This window comes from Ranitomeya imitator, chromosome 4, assembly GCF_032444005.1.
Source record: "Ranitomeya imitator isolate aRanImi1 chromosome 4, aRanImi1.pri, whole genome shotgun sequence".
In the NCBI taxonomy this organism is placed as follows: Eukaryota; Metazoa; Chordata; class Amphibia; order Anura; family Dendrobatidae; genus Ranitomeya; species Ranitomeya imitator.
The window spans coordinates 701,976,578-701,996,282 of NC_091285.1; the positions used below are offsets into that span (position 1 = coordinate 701,976,578).

General features: G+C 46.5%; 1 protein-coding gene across 2 annotated transcripts in view; it reads right to left on the reverse strand.

The window, feature by feature from the left end:
- Positions 1-1,141: 1,141 nt before the first annotated feature.
- LOC138677398 (sulfotransferase 2B1-like) overlaps positions 1,142-19,705 on the reverse strand; it is a 100,001-nt gene continuing 81,437 nt past the window's right edge. For both annotated transcript variants that reach the window (XM_069767492.1, XM_069767491.1), the window contains 2 exons: positions 18,824-19,004; positions 1,142-1,422 (listed from right to left, as the gene is read on the reverse strand). In XM_069767492.1, the coding sequence (XP_069623593.1) occupies positions 1,298-1,422; positions 18,824-19,004 (306 nt within the window). In that variant the 3' untranslated portion in view covers positions 1,142-1,297. The remainder of the gene's footprint in view (positions 1,423-18,823; positions 19,005-19,705) is intronic.

A 19,705-nucleotide genomic window follows, 5' to 3' on the forward strand; every position in this document is an offset into this window, starting at 1 on the left:
TATGATCATTTCTATGAAAAAAGCCTTCCCTGTCGCCCATCACCAATTCCTGGCCTGCACCTTACAGTTTGAAGCACTTGTCTACAATAAAATTACACCCTTGAGAAAGCGGTCGATTAGGGATGCGAAACGCGCGTCGGGGGGCTTTTCCTACACACCCAGCCCAGGACCCTCCTACCCCTGTCAGTGGTAAGTGCCTGCCGACCCTCCTTATAGTCACGACTGCCCCGCTGTGGGGATATATATACTTGGGGTTTCTATTTCAACTGGCAGACATACTTACCAGTGCCATAGCACTTTCTTGCACATGCACCTTATAAAGAAACCTATTGATAGGCATCTACAGACGAGGGCTATTGGTGGGTCCTGGTGACCCCGGTGTGTTGTCCTTGCACACGTGTCATTTTACGTATGTCTTCAATATTTATGTGTATAATATCATTTGAATCTTCAATAAACTTTGATATATTTTTTATATATACCTAGTACAACTCTTATTTTTCTCCTTCTAAGCAAATAAAATTACACTGTGCAGTTTTTACTAAACCAGAACCACATTTGTCTATGGGAAATGTCTGAAGTTAAGGAAAGAGAGCGCACAGGGCGATAAAAGTGATAATTTGGGTGACAAAACGTGGTAGGTGCACTCACCTTTACAGGTTGCGAAAGGTCACAACCCCTTGCAGGATATGAGAGGAAACAGTGGTTTCTACATACTCCCATGGATACCATTGTCACAAGGAAGGTAGAAGAAGACCGGGTTTCTTGTATCCACGCTGACCACACAATGATGGTAATGTTCTTAAAAGCTTCATTGTGCCGACGCGTTTCGTGCCAATCTGCTACTTCCTCAAGGCCAAAAATTAATCAGATTGCCTTGAAATGCGTCGGCACAATAAAGCTTTTAAGAACATTTCCATCGTTGTGTGGTCAGCGTGGATACAAGAAACCCGGTCTTCTACCTTCTTTGTGATATGGGGAATGTCTGGTATGGTCGATCATCTCTATAAACAGATGGACTGCCATCAAGAACCTGGCTAACACATAAGAGATGTACAAGGTCAGTCATTAGAAGCCACCGGCTGCAGGAACAAACCCGTTACCTGTAAAGATTCTTTATATACAGATACGGAAACATGGATTCCACTCAAATGCAATAAATTTATTGAAAATATTGAAATTAATTCAGTACAGGCAGAACATCCGGAAAACATAAATATCCTTTACTACATCATTAATCTTATTCATGTCTTATGATTTACTGTACTGCGAACATTTGTCAGCTGGCAAAGCCACGTTATTCCGGTATGTTTGTATCCCAAGGAAACTTCACACTGAAGTCTTTCATTTCTGCCTTGTAGATCTTGTCAAAATATTCATTTTGAGCCACAGTAAAATGATTTTTCCAATCTCCGACTATCCCTGTAAATCACAAGTGGTGACAAAATATTTAAATTTATGTTTAAGAGATCTGTTATAGGCACATAGTAACCCCTAAAATAGTAGCAGTCCTAAAACACAATACTTAGGAATAGTAAAGAAATAAAAAATGTGAAGAATGTGGCATAGTCCAGACAAAATTGGATAAGGGCAAAAAGAATTTCATCAAATAAACATAAACTACACGTTTCTACGTTGTACTGATGCCTTCCGCAGAAAAATATATCAGAAAAAAAGGAGCTATAAATGGGATAAAAAGACGGGAATACAAGTCTAAAGTCTAATCATGAAAACAATAGTAGAACATTTCATTCAAACTTAAATCCTTGAATAACTGTCAATGCACAATAAAAACACATGATCACGTAGAAATAGGTCATCAATATCTGAACAATAGGCTACAGCAACCCGGCCGACCAGCTGTTACCGTCGCCAGCTGGAAGTTCTCAGATAATGCCGGGAATACAGAATATTTATAGTGACCACAGTCAGGTACTGCACTTTGACCCCTATTCATTTAAATTATTATTATTATTATTTATTGTTATAGCGCCATTTATTCCATGGCGCTTTACATGTGAGGAGGGGTATACATAATAAAAACAAGTACAATAATCTTAAACAATACAAGTCATAACTGGTACAGGAGAGAGGACCCTGCCCGCGAAGGCTCCCAATCTACAAGGGATGGGTGAGGATACAGTAGGTGAGGATAGAGCTGGTCATGCAGCGGTTTGGTCGATCGGTGGTTACTGCAGGTTATAGGCTTGTCGGAAGAGGTGGGTCTTCAGGTTCTTTTTAAAGGTTTTGATGGTAGGCGAGAATCTGATATGTTGAGGTAGAGGGTTCCAGAGTAGGGGTGATGTGCGAGAGAAATCTTGTATGCGATTGTGGGAAGAGGAGATAAGAGGGGAGTAGAGAAGGAGATCTTGTGCGGATCGGAGGTTGCGTGCAGGAAAGTACCGGGAGACGAGGTCACAGATGGAGTGCTCTGCTGCACGGGGCTTCAGGAAAATGGCCACCGCAATCTCCATCTGCGCATGCGCGGCATCCCGCGGCCATTTTCCTGAAGCCCCGTGCAGCAGAGCACTCCATCTGCGCACGCGCGGCCCCAGGAAGATGGCCGCCCCCACCGATGACATGGGGTAATAGCGCAGATCACGCGCTGTTTCTTCACGTGCGCGCAGTGGATTCGGCACTTGGACATGCGCACACCACTACGCCACCAACGGAAAGCTGGGGAAGAAAAGAGCGATGTCACCACGCCCACCCAACCTGACCAGCCTGATTGACAGGCGAAAACGGCGACTTTGGTAATGTATTTCGCAGCATAGGTGGGGAATCAGGGTACACTACATACACTATTGTAACGCACAGCGCAGGCCCTATTTAACAGTATTTTTATCTCAATCTGAAAAAACGGGGTGACAGGTTCCCTTTAAAGGTTAGATTTGTGATGTAGAAGACCGATCACGCAACAATAATATTCGGGTAAGGGGTTCTCAGAGACTGTTCAAGAAAAAAAGCTTACTATTCAATTTTGTAAATTTCGGAAGATGGTCTGTTAGGAGTCGAGTTTCCTCTGCTGCACAGGGGGAATCTCGATCCGTGTCTGCTGCGGTCTCCCATTCTGCATCGGCCGCAGTAGGGTCTGCTCAGCGGAGACGTCGCTCCCAGCGTCTCGCTGAGGTTGATTCTGTGCATAGGGTTACTGCTGCCTTTTCTGGGTCTCCTATTGTACCCTGCACTGATCTGTGGCGAGCAGGCTTCTCTGGGACTAAGTCCATATTTACACACACTGAGCATGCCCAGGGCAAGATCTCTCAGTGGAGGTCTAGGGTTACATGCTCAGGTACTGCAGCGACTCCCATTGGTCCTTTTCATGGAAGGTCCTGCAGGTACTAGGACTAGTTCTGCTTTGCACAATGAGCATGCCCAGGGCAGGATCTCTCAGTGGAGGTCTGGGGTCACGTGCTCAGGTGCTGCAGCAATTCCATTGGTCCTTCTTTCACAGTTCCTATATGTGCTGCAGCTATTTAAGGCTCGCATGGCCGCATGGCCATGCGCTAGTATCGTCTTATGTTATATGCTTTGCGCCAAAGTGGTCATGTGTTTGAATGTGTTCAGGGACCCGGCTGAAATAAGCCCCTAGAATGCTGGCACCTCCGGCGAGGAGATTGTGTTTAAGTGTGTTCAGGGACCCGGCTGAAATAAGCCCCTAGAATGCTGGCACCTCCAGCGAGGAGTTTGTATGCATGCATAACCACTCACTGCTCACATCTGGGTAGTTGGCCTGTGCCTCTGTGAAAGTCTAACAGGGCACAGAGCTTTCCTCTCGCGGTTACTCTGTGAAGCTAACAGAGTTGGTATATACCGCCATATAGAGCCGCCATTATTTAGCAGCAGGTATTTTCCTGCACGGTGGATCCCGGGTTGCGAACGCACCAATTCCATTTAATAAATAATATATTTGGTGCGTTCCACCAACCCTAACAGTATACTAGCGCCAGGATCTGGCTAAGTAATGGCGGATGAACAGCGATTGCAGGAGTACATCCAGCTGCTGGAGGGCCGGTTGGCGTCTCTTGAGCGTGCAACCTCGGCGGTGGATGTTACCGCAATAGCTGTTCAGGCTGCTAGCGTGGCTGCAGCAGCTTTACCCACTGCCACCTCTGTTCCCACCCTATCTCACCTTCCTTTGCCTGAGAGTTACTCTGGGGACAGTAAGTCCTGTAGGGGTTTCGTGAGCCAATGTGGTATACACCTCGAGCTCCTGGCTGCACGTTTCCCTACTGAGCGGGCAAAGGTGGGATTCATAATCTCTCTCTTGTCGGACAGAGCGTTGGAGTGGGCTACGCCGCTGCGCAACGATCATGTGGTGCGGAGTGTTCCTCAGTTTCTGGACACTCTGAAACAGGTCTTTTTAGGACCTCAGGTCACCCATGATACAGCGCTCCAACTGCTGGCTTTGACTCAAGGTTCAACCATGGTCAGCCATTTTGCTGTTCACTTCCGGACATTAGTGTCTGAGTTGGAATGGCCAGATAAAACCCTCATTCCCGTATTTTGGAGGGGGCTGGCTGACCATGTGAAGGACGCTTTGGCCACTAGGGAGATTCCCACCACAATGGAGGAGCTCATAGCCATATCTACTCGCATAGACCTTCGTTTTCACGAGCGAAGGTTGGAGTGAGCCCAGTGTAGGCAGAGGTTTCGGCTGGCTCCCACCTTCGCCAAACCTTTGGAATCTCCAGTTCAGGCATCCGAGTCACATGAGGCCTTAGAGGTGACTCAAGCGGGATCCAAGTCTCAGTCCGCCCATGCACATAAGGTCCGTCATGTTTGCCGGCAGTCAGGACATCTTGCCTCCAAGGGTCCTCAGTGGTCGGGGAAACGTCAACGTCTAGTGGCAGTTGGAGGAGGTACACTAGACACGGCGACGTTTGCCTCAAAGTTGTCCTTCAAGGGGACAATTACCATAGACCCATCCACTCTTATGGTCGAGCTATGCATGGATTCTGGGGCAGAGGGTAACTTTATGTCTTCCGCTTTTGCCCAGCGTCACGCAATACCCTTGGTGATGCTCGCCAAGCCAGTAACTGTTCGAGTGGTAAATGGGTCGACACTACCCTCACAGATTACCCACCAAACCATTCTTTTCACGCTTTCTGTGTCTCCATCACATCAGGAGATAATCTCCCTATTAGTCATTCCTGAGGGAATTGATGAGGTCCTGTTGGGGATACCATGGCTTCGCTACCATTCTCCTCATATTGAGTGGTCCTCAGGGAGAATTTTGGGATGGAGTAAATCCTGCGAGGGTAGATGTCAGAGGGAGTGTGTTCAGGTTGCTACTACACAGGTACCCGCAGATCTTTCTTCTCTGCCCAAGCAGTATTGGCCCTATGCAGACGTGTTCTCCAAAAGGGCTGCGGAGACCCTTCCTCCTCACCGCCCCTATGACTGTCCTATTGATCTCTTGCCTGGTGCTGAGCCTCCCCGGGGTCGAGTCTATCCGTTATCTCTCCCGGAGATGGAGGCAATGTCTCAGTACATCCAAGAGAATCTGGCAAGAGGATTCATTAGGAAGTCAGTGTCACCGGCAGGGACTGGGCTCTTCTTCGTACAGAAGAAGACTGGAGACTTACGTCCATGCATAGACTACAGGGGTCTTAACGCCATCACCGTTAAGAACAAGTACCCATTACCCCTGATATCTGAGCTTTTTGATAGGCTATGGGGAGCAAGGGTATTTACAAAGTTAGATCTGCGGGGTGCTTACAACCTGATTCGCATCCGTGAGGGGGATGAATGGAAGACGGCTTTTAACACCAGGGATGGGCACTATGAATATCTGGTGATGCCCTTCGGGCTCTGTAATGCCCCAGCCATTTTCCAAGACTTTGTGAATGACATCTTCCGAGATATGCTCACCACCTCGGTCGTAGTCTATCTGGATGATATTCTCATCTACTCTCCAGATATTGACTCCCATCGGAGAGATGTTCGCAAAGTCTTCGACCTCTTACGGGCAAATTCCCTCTGCGCCAAGTTGGAGAAGTGTGTGTTTGATGTTGTGAATTCTGTGGCAGAGTTCACTCCTGTGGTCACAAGTGGTACTTCGGCTGATTCTCTCTGGGATCTTCCGTTTGTGGAGGAAAGTGGTACTGCAGCTTCTGAGTTTCCTCCCTCAGGTGATCTGGTGAGCTCGTTAGCTTCTTCTCTACTTAACTCCACCTGATGCTTTGATCCATGCTTCCTGTCAATGTTCCAGTGTTGGACTTGTTTTTTTCCCTGGATCATTCCTGTGGCCTGCTGCTCTGCAAAGCTAAGTTTTGCTTATGTTATTTTGTTGCTATTTTTCAGTCCAGCTTGCTTTATTGGTTTTTCTCGCCTGCTGGAAGCTCTGAGACGCAGAGGGACCACCTCCGTACCGTTAGTCGGTGCGGAGGGTTTTTTTGTCCCCTCTGCGTGGTTATTTATAGGTTTTTGTGCTGACCGCAAAGTTATCTTCCCTATCCTCGTTCTATTCAGCTAGTCGGGCCTCACTTTGCTAAATCTGTTTCATCTCTATGTTTGTGTTTTCATCTTACTCACAGTCATTATATGTGGGGGGCTGCCTTTTCCTTTGGGGAATTTCTCTGAGGCAAGGTAGGCTTATTTTTCTATCTTCAGGAATAGCTAGTTTCTCAGGCTGTGACGAGGCGCCTAGGTTCTGGTCAGGAGCGCTCCACGGCTACCTTTAGTGTGGTTTGATAGGATTAGGGATTGTGGTCTGCAGAGTTCCCACGTCTCAGAGCTCGTTCTATTATTTTGGGTTATTGTCAGATCACTGTATGTGCTCTGACCTCCATGTCCATTGTGATTCTGAATTGCCTTTCATAACAGTTTGAGCAGGAGTCCTTGCCTTTCCTTGGTTATATCATCTCTGCCCAGGGTTTGGCTATGGATCCTGCCAAGCTACAGGCTGTAATGGACTGGCAGGAACCCCGTTCTCTTAAAGCGGTGCAGCGCTTTATGGGGTTCATTAATTACTATCGCCAGTTCATTCCACACTTCTCAACTTTGGTAGCTCCCTTGGTTGCCCTCACCAAGAAGGGAGCAAATCCCAAGTTGTGGTCAGAGGAGGTCTCCAAAGCCTTTCTCTCGATCAAGTCACACTTCGCTAGCCCTCCCATCCTACATCGCCCTGATGTAGATAAACCATTTATCTTGGAGGTGAATGCCTCATCCGTTGGTGCTGGAGCAGTCCTTTTCCAAAAGGATGCTCAAGGTCGGAAGCATCTTTGCTTCTTCTTCTCCAAGACCTTCACACCAGCGAAGAGGAATTATTCCATCGGGGACAGGGAGTTGCTAGCCATGAAGTTGGCTTTTTCAGAGTGGAGACACCTCTTGGAGGGAGCTCGCTTTCCCTTCCAAGTCTTCACTGACCACAAGAACTTGGTGTATATACAGATGGCCCAGCGGCTGAATTCTCGCCAGGCTAGATGGTCCCTGTTCTTCTCCCGGTTCCATTTTACTCTCCATTTTCTCTCCGGGGAGAAGAACGTTAGTTCCGACGCTCTCTCCCGCTCCGTAGTGTCATCTGAGGAGGAGGAGCCTCGGCTTATTGTCCCTTCTGAGAGCCTGAGAACTGTAGCTCCGGTTTCGCTAGAGTCTGTGCCCCCGGGCAAGACTTTTGTGCCAGCAAATTTGCGACCGGAGGTTCTCTCTTGGGCTCACTCCTCCAGAGTGGGTGGGCATTTTGGGACCAAGAGGATATCTGAGCTTCTGGCGAGAACATACTGGTGGCCGCATATGGCCCGAGATGTCAGGGACTATATTCAGGCATGCGTTTCTTGCGCCCAGAATCGGTCTCCTCGGCAACGGCCTGCTGGGCTGCTTTACCCTCTAACTGTGGCAGACAGGCCCTGGGAGATGGTTGGGATGGACTTTGTGGTGGGCTTACCCAAGTCGCGTGGCTGCTCCGTTATTTGGGTTGTCACCAACCATTTCTCTAAGATGGTGCATTTGGTGTCACTTCCACGGTTACCTTCTACACGGGCCTTGGCGGTGTTGTTCATTAAGCACATTTTCCGATTACATGGTATGCCTGATAAAATTGTCAGCGATCGGGGTCCCCAGTTCGCGTCTCGGTTTTGGAGAGAGCTCTGCCGTTTACTCAGCATAGAGTTGAACCTCTCCTCTGCATATCATCCCGAGACGAATGGGTTGGTGGAGAGAACCAACCAGACTCTGGTGACATATTTGCAACATTTCGTCTCTGTTAGGCAGGATGACTGGGCATCTTTGCTACCTTGGGCGGAATTTGCCTTGAACAACGCCGTAGCCGATTCCACTGGTCAGACTCCTTTTCTCCTTAATTACGGCCAGCATCCGCGTGTCCCTGTGCCCATGCCTGTGTCATCCACCGATTCTAGGGTGGCAGACTGGGCGGTGGAGGCACGTGACATCTGGGACCGCACACAGGATGCCATCCAGGCCTCCAAGGAGAGAATGAGGGTTTTGGCTGATACACACCGGCGCCCTGCTCCGATCTTTGCTCCTGGCGACTTAGTGTGGATCTCCGCCCGTAACATCAGGCTGCGAGTTGAGTCCACTAAGTTTGCTCCTCGCTACATTGGCCCGTTTAAGGTTCTGGAACAGGTCAACCCTGTGGTCTACCGTTTGGCTATTCCTCCACGCCTTGGTATCACCGATACTTTTCACGTTTCCCTCTTAAAGCCCGTTCATTTGTCCCGGTTTTCTGAGTCATCTGCTGGGACATCGGGTTCATCCACGGATGAGTTTGAGGTGAATGCTATTGTGGGGTGCATGGTGGTACGTGGCAAGAAATTTTATCTGGTGGACTGGAAGGGTCACGGCCCAGAGGATAGAACCTGGGAGCCTGTGGAGCACATTCAGGCTCCGCTGCTTATTGCAGCTTTTGAGCGTAGTGAGGCTCAAGGAGGGGGGGGCCCTAGGAGGGGGGGGTAATGTTAGGAGTCGAGTTTCCTCTGCTGCACAGGGGGAATCTCGATCCGTGTCTGCTGCGGTCTCCCATTCTGCATCGGCCGCAGTGGGATCTGCTCAGCGGAGACGTCGCTCCCAGCGTCTCGCTGAGGCTGATTCTGTGCATAGAGTTACTGCTGCCTTTTCTGGCTCTCCTATTGTACCCTGCACTGATCTGCGGCGAGCAGGCTTCTCTGGGACTAAGTCCATATTTACACACACTGAGCATGCCCAGGGCAAGATCTCTCAGTGGAGGTCTAGGGTCACATGCTCAGGTACTGCAGCGACTCCCATTGGTCCTTCTCATGGAAGGTCCTGCAGGTACTAGGACTAGTTCTGCTTTGCACACTGAGCATGCCCAGGGCAGGATCTCTCAGTGGAGGTCTGGGGTCACGTGCTCAGGTGCTGCAGCAATTCCATTGGTCCTTCTTTCACAGGTCCTGTATGTGCTGCAGCTATTTAAGGCTCGCATGGCCGCACGGCCATGCACTAGTATCGTCTTATGTTATATGCTTTGCGCCAAATTGGTCATGTGTTTGAATGTGTTCAGGGACCCAGCTGAAATAAGCCCCTAGAATGCTGGCTCCTCCGGCGAGGAGTTTGTATGCATGCATAACCACTCACTGCTCACATCTGCGTAGTTGGCCTGTGCCTCTGTGAAAGTCTAACAGGGCACAGAGCTTTCCTCTCGCGGTTACTCTGTGAAGCTAACAGAGTTGGTATATACCGCCATATAGAGCCGCCATTATTTAGCAGCAGGTATTTTCCTGCATGGTGGATCCCGGGTTGCGAACGCACCAATTCCATTTAATAAATAATATATTTGGTGCGTTCCACCAACCCTAACATGGTCCTTCCAGAACACGACCACGGGACTTGATGATAGACAGAATCCATATTGTTCCTAAGCCAAAGAATTTTAACCCATCTTTGCCAACGATTATATTGGCATAATTTAATTTTTCTAAGCTAAGGAAGCCTTTTTACTAAATCTGAGGAAAAAGCCTAACTTGCCAGACCCTTTTCAGAATATTTCAGTTTTTCCAGATTTGTCTATGTCGACAATTGCTAAGAGAAAGGAACAAGCACCTGTAGCTAAAGTGTTGAGAGACAACAGCATTATATATAAATGAGGCTTCCCAGTCAAAATTATGATTCTCTATTCAGGAACAACGCATGTGTGCCAGTCACCGGCACAAGAGGAACATCTGTTATATAAATGGAGCCTGCTATCTTCTATGCCTGAGAATAAAGCTCAAAACAGCGGCAGTCAGAAGAAATTGGACCTGGACTAGCTAAAGATTTAAATATGGAGAGATCCATAAGTCTTGCTGGGCTTAGTTGAAACTGGGGTTTATTGCAAGTCAGAAATAAGCAACTTGTGCTTGACACTTCAGGATTCTCAATAACTTTGCCTGTATCAGGAATGTCTTCAATTTTTTGTGACAAATCTACTTGCAAAAACAATATATTGATTTTACTCTACTCCTATATTAAAATAGATGTAGTAATTAGTGATGAGCGAACGTGCTCGCCACTACACGTTACTCGCCCGAGTTTCGAAGCACTCGGGGTACTCGCCGAGCAGCGAACATTTCTGGAATTATTTGGCGGTAACTGGTGTCTGCAGCCAGCATTTTTGCCGGACTTTTGAGACCCAATCATGGTGCAGGGATTGTCTTCCAGGCCATGAAACACCACAGCCATATTTGTTGTGGTCGTGCAGTGATTGGCTGGGCCGCACAGCATCATCCCGAGGATAAACGACCAGGCGCCGCCCTGCTCGCCGCAATCTGTTCCTGTTTCAGTGAGAGTAGGGAGAGCTGCTGCCGAGGTAGGGTCAGAATCGTGGTTTTAGAGTTAGTGTAGAGCTGCAAATCTTACATCCACAACTCCTCAGAAACCAAAAGCCCTTTTTAGGCCTAATTCGTGGGTTCCGATTTTGCAGCGCGAGGTAGGCAGGGCACATCATATCCACATCAGTGCAAGGCCTGCAGGCACTGTATGTGCGTCCATTGGTCCCAATGCATCCTTCCCAAAACTCTATAACTGCCTGCTGCTGCAGCTTATTTACTGTCTATATTTTTTTTCCAACCCCCCCCCCCAAAAAAAGAAAAAAAAATATATATATATACAGTCTGTTCTGTCAGACTGAGGCCTGTTGAAAAGTTATTCTTTGTCAGGCATAGTTGTGTGTGCTACCCTTGTGCCCCTTTTTTTTTTTTTGGTGTTTTAAATTCACCGAAAAAGGCCTCATATATCTGCGTGCTTCAAGTTTGGGCATTGGAGGCCGGTGTACTTATTTTTTGGCTGTGTGATACTCAAATTCTATACAGCGTTATTTAGCATAAAAAAATTGAAATGACCCAGATTTGCCAGTGGGGTAATTTCGTTACAGCTGTCACATATCTCTGTGCTCCAAGTTTGTTCATTGGAGGCCGGTGTACTTATTTTTTAACTGTGTGATACTCCAATTCTATAGAGCGCTATTTAGCACAAAAAATTGAAAGGCCACAGATTTGCCAGTGTGGTATTTGAGTTAGAGCCGTCATATATCTCTGTGCTCCAAGTTTCAGCATTGGAGGCCGGTGTACTTATTTTTTGGCTGTGTGATGTGCAAAGTCTATACAGCACTATTTCGCATAAACTATCTTTTAAAAAAAATTGAATACAGTCTGTGAGGTCAGGCTGAGGCCTGCTTGGTGTTTGTGTTTGATTAATCGTAGATTTTCAGGCATACTGATCACATATTATTTTGCTACTAATAAAGACATACAGTTAGGTCCATATATATTTGGACAGAGACAACATTTTTCTAATTTTGGTTATAGACATTACCACAATGAATTTTAAACAAAACAATTCAGATGCAGTTGAAGTTCAGACTTTCAGCTTTCATTTGAGGGTATCCACATTAAAATTGGATGAAGGGTTTAGGAGTTTCAGCTCCGTAACATGTGCCACCCTGTTTTTAAAGGGACCAAAAGTAATTGGACAATTGACTCCAAGGCTATTTCATGGACAGGTGTGGGCAATCCCTTCGTTATGTAATTCTCAATTAAGCAGATAAAAGGCCTGGAGTTGATTTGAGGTGTGGTGCTTGCATTTGGAAGGTTTTGCTGTGAAGTAAACATGTGGTCAAAGGAGCTCTCCATGCAGGTGAAACAAGCCATCCTTAAGCTGCGAAAACAGAAAAAACCCATCCGAGAAATTGCTGCAATATTAGGAGTGGCAAAATCTACAGTTTGGTTCATCCTGAGAAAGAAAGAAAGCTCTGGTGAACTCATCAATGCAGAAAGACCTGGGCCTCCACGGAAGACAACAGTGGTGGATGATCGCAGAATAATCTCCATGGTGAAGAGAAACCCCTTCACAACAGCCAACCAAGTGACCAACACTCTCCAGGAGGTCGGCGTATCAATATCCAAATCTACCATAAAGAGAAGACTGCATGAAAGTAAATACAGAGGGTTCACTGCACGGTGCAGCCACTCATAAGCATCAAGAATAAAAAGGCTAGACTGGACTTTGCTAAAAACATCTAAAAAAGCCAGCACAGTTCTGGAAGAACATTCTTTGGACAGATGAAACCAACATCAACCTCTACCAGAATGATGGAAAGAGAAAAGTATGGCGAAGGCGTGGTACAGCTCATGATCCAAAGCATACCACATCATCTGTAAAACATGGCGGAGGCAGTGTGATGGCTTGGGCATGCATGGCTGCCAGTGGCACTGGGTCACTTGTGTTTATTGATGATGTGACACAGGACAGAAGTAGCCAAATGAATTCTGAGGTATTCAGAGCCATACTGTGTGCTCAGATCCAGCCAAATGCAGCCAAACTGATTGGTCGTCGTTTCATACTACAGATGGACAATGACCCAAAACATAAAGCCAAAGCAACCCAGGAGTTTATTAAAGCAAAGAAGTGGAATATTCTTGAATGGCCAAGCCAGTCACCTGATCTCAACCCAATTGAGCATGCATTTCACTTGTTAAAGACTAAACTTCAGACAGAAAGGCCCACAAACAAACAGCAACTGAAAACCACCGCAGTGAAGGCCTAGCAGAGCATCAAAATGGAGGAAACACAGCGTCTGGTGATGTCCATGAGTTCAAGACTTCAGGCAGTCATTGCCAACAAAGGGTTTTCAACCCAAGTACTAAAAATGAACATTTTATTTAAAATTATTGACTCTGTCCAATTACTTTTGGTCCCTTTAAAAACAGGGTGGCACATGTTAAGGAGCTGAAACTCCTAAACCCTTCATCCAATTTTAATGTGGATACCCTCAAATGAAAGCTGAAAGTCTGAACTTCAACTGCATCTGAATTGTTTTGTTTAAAATGCATTGTGGTAATGTCTATAACCAAAATTAGAAAAATGTTGTCTCTGTCCAAATATATATGGACCTAACTGTATGTGTTGAGCATTTGAAATAGTGCAGAAGTCCATTTAAAATGGTTATGGCAAGGGGCAAGGGATGGGGAAGTGGACGTGATGCTGATGTACATCCAGAGGACGAGGCCGTGGGCAAGGTGAAAGTGGGCAACAACAAAGACCCACATCTTCTTGCTTGACCTTCCTGTCCCAGTTTCTAGGGGACTGCAGCACACCACTATTGAAGCCAAAGCAGTGTGAAATGGTTGTTGGTTGGATAGCAGATAATGCTTCCAGTCACTTAGCCACCACCACCACCTTGTCTTCCACACAGTCAAGTCTGAGTAGCCGTAAGTGTGGCCAGGATATTCCTCACCCTCATCCTCCTTCATCCCACCATGCCAAGTGCCCTGAGACAACTGATTCCACACTTGGACACTCTGAAGAGCTGATCAGTTTTCCATTTCAACATTCAGAAATCTCAGCCGGTCAACTTTAAGTGGAGAAAGTTGAGATCGCATGTAGATTTGCCCAAAGATTTGACCAGCCCTAGTCACACAAAGGAGACGGTGGGAAAGTATCACAAGAGGTGGATGATGATGAGACACAATTGCCAGAAAGTCTGGAGGAGGAGCAGGGGGCGGATGTGGAAGACGAGGTAGTGGATGACACAGTGACTGACCCATCCTGGCAGGAGGACATGCATAGTGAGGACAGCAGCACAAATGGGGAAGGAGGCATATCCCCCCAACAGGCAGGAAGAAGCAGTGTGGTGGCTACAGACAGAAGGCGTGCATCCATTCCCATAACACCAAGATGAGTGAAGTTGCCATTCCACCTGTGAGATCTTCCCTCGACTGGCTATTTTTTAAAGACTCTGCCGATAACCCCAAACAGGCCATTTGCAGCACCTGCCATGCCCGCATGAGCAGGGGTAGCAAAACAAACAGCCTGACCACCAACAGCATGATCAGGCACATGCAAGCAAAGTACCTGACTTTGTGGGCCGAACCACAGGCTCTAGGACCGCTGCCTGCTGGTCACACCCCTGCTTCTTCCACTGTTTTGCATAGAAGCCAATCCCCAGTAAACCGAGCATGTGAAGATGCCTCTAGACCTGCACCTGTTATGGCCCACAGTCAAGCAGCACCATCAGCAAGCCCGTCCACGTTCTTGTCCCAGCAAAGCGTCAAGTTGTCTATAATACAGTCTTTTGAATGCAAGCGGAAATACCCAGCCAATGCCCCACAGGCCACAGTCTTCAATTCTAATATTTCTTGGTCCCCAGACACCACTATTTCTCCCTGCGTGCCGTACCGGCATTGCACCAGTATGTGTCCCATAACATTACCTGTGCCCTCAAGAATGCTGTTACCGGGAATGTCCACCTAACTACGGATACGTGGACAAGTGCTTGTGGGCAGGGATGGTACATCTCTATGAAGGCACACTGGGTTAACATAGTGATAGCCGGGAACCAGTCGGTCCTTCTGATGGGACACATCCTCCCCATGCCGAGGATTGCTGGCCCTACGTCAATCAGGGTTGCCCCCACAGTCTACAGCTCCTGCACCTCCTCCTCTTCATCCTCCATCTCTGAAATCAACACATCAGTCAGAAGCTGGAAGCACTGAAGTACTGCCTTAGCCAAGAGGCAACAGGCTATGTTGAAGCTAATCTGCCTAGGTAACAAACCGCACAATGCAGAAGAGTTGTGGACAGCGCAGAAAGAGCAGTCAGATGTCTGGATGACACCGCCGAACCTACAGCCAGGCACGGTCGTGTGTGACAATGGCCGTAACCTGGTGGCGGCTCTGAGGCAAGGTGAGCTCACACACATACCTTGCTTGGCACATGTGCTTAACCTTATGGTTCAACATTTTCTGAAAAGCTACCCAGAGCAGCCGGATCTGCTAGTGAATGTACTGCGTCTCTCTGCCCATTTTAGAGAGTCAGCTACAGCTTCAGCCACCCTTGCCGTGCTTCAGTAGCGTTTTTACCTTCCAGCTCACCGGCTGTTTTGTGATGTCCCCACGCGCTGGAACTCTACGCTGCATATGTTGGAAAGGATTTGTGAGCCGAAGAGGGCCGTTGTTGACTACCAACATCAACAAGGCCATCGAATTTCAGGTCAGACTCCACACATAAGACCTCAGGAGTGGACATGGATGTCAGACATATGTAACTGTTGTGAAATCTGTTGCCGAACTCCCTCCTGTGGTCGTGAATGGTACTTCGGTGAGTTCTGTCTATGGGCTCCCTCTGTTGGCTATGAGTGAAGCTTCTGCTTCTGCCAGCTGTCAATGTTTTTGCATTCGTTCAGTTCGCTCCTGGATCTCTCTGGTGACCTGCCTTCTCCTGCAGAAGCTAAGTTCCTTATTGTCTTATTTTGTTCTCTGTTTTCTTGTCCAGCTGGTTTTCATGATTTTGTCTTGCTAGCTGGAAGCTCTGGGATGCAGAGTGGCCCCTCCGCACCGTGAGTCGGTGCGGAGGTCTTTTTTGCACACTCTGTGTGGTCTTTTGTAGGTTTTTGTGCTGATCGCAAAGTTACCTTTCTTATCCTCTGTCTGTTTTGTAAGTCTGGCCTCCCTTTGCTGAAACCTGTTTCATTTCTGCGTTTGTGACTTTCATCTTTACTCACAGTCAATATATGTGGGGGGCTTCCTTTACCTTTGGGGAATTTCTCTGAGGCAAGGTAGGCTTTATTTTCTATCTCCAGGGCTAGATAGTTCTTAGGCTGTGACGAGGCGCCTAGGTCTGGTCAGGAGCGCTCCACGGCTATTTATAGTGTGTGTGATAGGATTAGGGCTTGCGGTCAGCAGAGCTCCCACATCCCAGAGCTCGTCCTGTATGAGGTTTAATTATCAGGTCATTCCAGGTGCTCCTAACCACCAGGTCATAACATGTAACATCTTCCAAAACTTTGAGGACTGCACCAAGATGGTGAGCGGCGATGAGGCCATAATTAGCACCACCATCCCGCTTCTCAACATTCTGAAAAACTCTCTGGTCACAATCAAAGAGGATGGATTGCAGGCGGAGCACGTCGACATGGAGCAAGGAATCATACAGGGGGATTACACTCAGCCCAGCCTCATGTCTTCTCAACGTGGATTGGTAGGCAAAGAGGAGGAGGAGGAGGAAGAACAGGAGCTACTTTCATGTGCTATAAACAGTACTACAAACACATCTGTATTAGCTTCTGTTCAGCGGGGATGCCCTGAGGACAGGGAGGAGGAGGATGAGGATAAGGAGGACAGCATGGTCAGTCGTCCTGTTGGTGAGGACACAGAAGTCTTTCCTGTTAGCAGTCTAGCACCCGGAGAATATGTTAGAGAACCCGGAGGAAACCCGCGCAAACACGGGGATGACATACAAACTCCTTGCAGATGTTGTCCTTGGTGGGTTTTGAACCCAGGGCCCCAGCGCTGCAAGGCTGCAGTGTTAACCACTGAGCCACTTTTTGCCCAAATGGAAGCATGCTCCTTTGGCTTTGAAATTGTACTGCTTCCCTTATATTCACCTGAATTGCACCATTGGACTTCCGCCTCTTTCTAACAATAAAGTTATTTTTGAAGGGCAAGCATTTTCCAGATGATGAAACTCTGATTTCCAAAGTCACAACATGGCATTTGGAACAACCTGTCGACTTCAACAAGTGAGGTGTTTACAGTTGCTTTAAGAGATGAGAGAAGTGTGTCCCTAGGTGGAACCTATGTAGAGAAGGACTAATACCTGTGCCAAGTTTCATTGCTTTCAGTCCACAGGAAGTGAGTCAGGGAAAATCTTTAATGAATTCCCCTAGTATATCACCTGAATTAGTGTTTGACTAAAGACTAGTGATGAGCCAGAATATTCGTTGCTCGGGTTTTCCCGAACATGCTCGGGTGTCATCTGAGTTTTTTGGAGTGCTCGTAGGTTTAGATTTTGTTGACATAGCTGCATGTTTTGAGGTACCTAGACAGCCTGATTACATGTGGGGATTGCCTGTTTGTTAGGGAATCTCCACATCTATTCAGGCTGTCTAGCAGCTGCAAATCATGCAGCTGCGTCAACAAAAACTAAATCTCCGAGCACGCCAAAATACTCGGAGGACACCCGAGCATGCTTGGGAAAATAAGAGCAATGAGTATACTCGCTCATCACTTCTAAGTGCTCCTCTGTTTTCTTTGAGAGAGCTGCTACAAACATTTCTGGTGGCAACTTATCTGTTAGATAATAAAAGGATCTACAATCTGAAATTGGAAACGCCAGATTCTTATTTCCCCCAACAATCATCAGTCAGAAGCACCCATGCATACTACACTGTCGGCTGAACCTTTTGATATTGGACAGTTTGGCCACCGTTAATATGTCACTTTTAGGGTACAGTCACCATTAGAGTATGTGCACGTTATGTCTTTTCAACATCTTTGAGCCTGACAATTTTTCAAGTGGAAGACGCTGAAGAGTCTTATTTTGCATCTCTCATTTTTCATTAGTTTTTTCTCAAATTCTTTTGTTTGCCCTTTTTGGACCAGTCACTTTTTAACGTCTTGACGTCTTTGGAAGCCCAAAATAGCTAATGGAATCTAAGCATCAAACCGTTTTCACATTGCAGTTCATATGTTAAGACTGCTAGAATCTGTTTTGGTTTTGACCATCCACCATCTTGTTGTGGTTTTCTTGCTGCTGGTATTTTTCCCCTGGTGCTGGGTTGTCTTAGGTCAGGTGATTGTATAACCCTTTATTACCCAGCACCGGCCTTCCATTCCTTGCTGGACAACAGTGTTAATCCACTAGAGTTCTGGCTTGGTGCTTTGATAGCTTTCTGTGTTTGATATTGTGCAGTTCTGGTTTCTCTGGTTCTGCTATCTTTAGTTTCTGTTTTCAGTTTTCTTGTGCAGCCTTCTCTGTGTTTTCTATTAGGAGGTGACCTGTGTTATACCCAGTCCTTAGATCTTTTAGGGAACTCCTTCCCCCTATCTATAGGTCTTCACTTGAGATTAGCCTAGAATCATCAGTGAGTCTATTCACAAGGAATGGGTCGCCCACTCCATCGTAAGGTATCAGCCTAGTCTCAGTGCAGGGACAGTTTTCCCCCTTCTATCCTAGTTCTGTGTTGCAGTTCCGTAACACAGACCTTTAGAGTTTCCTTTTTGAGGCAGGTTATATAGCATACCCAACTGAAAAAGGTAAAAAAGCTTGGGCCTCCTGAATATTGGGCTTTTCACATCTTTCTGCCGCTTCAAGGCTTTTGAAGCTTGAATTTAAAAGTAAAAGTAACAAATGAAGGGACCTACGAACAGCAAGTTAATTTGACATTGCTGCGCTTAAGTTAATTCATTTATTTTATTTTTTTACTTTTCAGGCAAGTTTTAAGTGGAATCCACCAGATAAAAACACATTGCATGCATATATTCAGTCTGACTTGCCAGGAGAAGGCATGACAGAAATTGGCTAGTGCAGAATTAACGCAAGATATGACCTTGACTGTATATATTTTTTTCTCAATATGATAAGTTTTTACCTTTTCTCATAAATGGGCCTTTCTCCAGGTCCATCCAATCAAGTGGCGCAAGGCTGTAATTAGCCATATTGTTCTGTTTCATGTTCTTAAAGGAAGCATGTTTCACCACAGAGTCCACTGCTTCGTCATCTAATTCCTTTCCAAGAAATCTGCAAATCTTAATCACGCTTCCTCGTAGGTCCTGTTGCCAATTAGGAAAATCCAATATTTAGCATAATAATTATACAGAATGAAATTAAATATTTGTTTCTACTTTTATGGTGAGACCACACACTGCGACTGGACACATGAGGACAGAACTCCGTTCATGTTTTTTGCCAATTGCTGCATAATTTTATTTAAAAATAGTGTAGACATTGGCCAACCATGGCCAGTAGGAGACTCAATGCATGATGAGCCGTAGAGTGTAGCTGCATCCCAAGACTGCACTTACATCTTATAAGTTACTATCTTTATTAATGCATGTCTAGATGTATTCTTGCTCTGCTCCATGATGGCATACTCTCTCTTTCTCTCTCTCTAGACTCCGAACTGTAAAATCAACTTCCAGGAGAAGTCCGTATTCGGAGTTCAGCATAGGACACCAGGTGTCTAGTAAGATCCCCAAACTTTACAGTTCGAGTTTGCTCATCTCTAATCTTCGTCATCATAGGTTCATGCTACAGCTTTGCTTCTTATTGTTTAGATTGGTTGCAAATTTAGTAGGAATTTGATGCCTGGAGATTTTGTTATATTGGGTATAGAATGAATATAAGTAGCAAGAAACTGAACTACCAGCAATAAAAATGCATAACTGGAGTTGCATTTACTTTTGACAACTAATCAACACTTTTTTGGTTTGAGGATTGCGGCAGAGATCAATGATTATGATAATGGGACAAC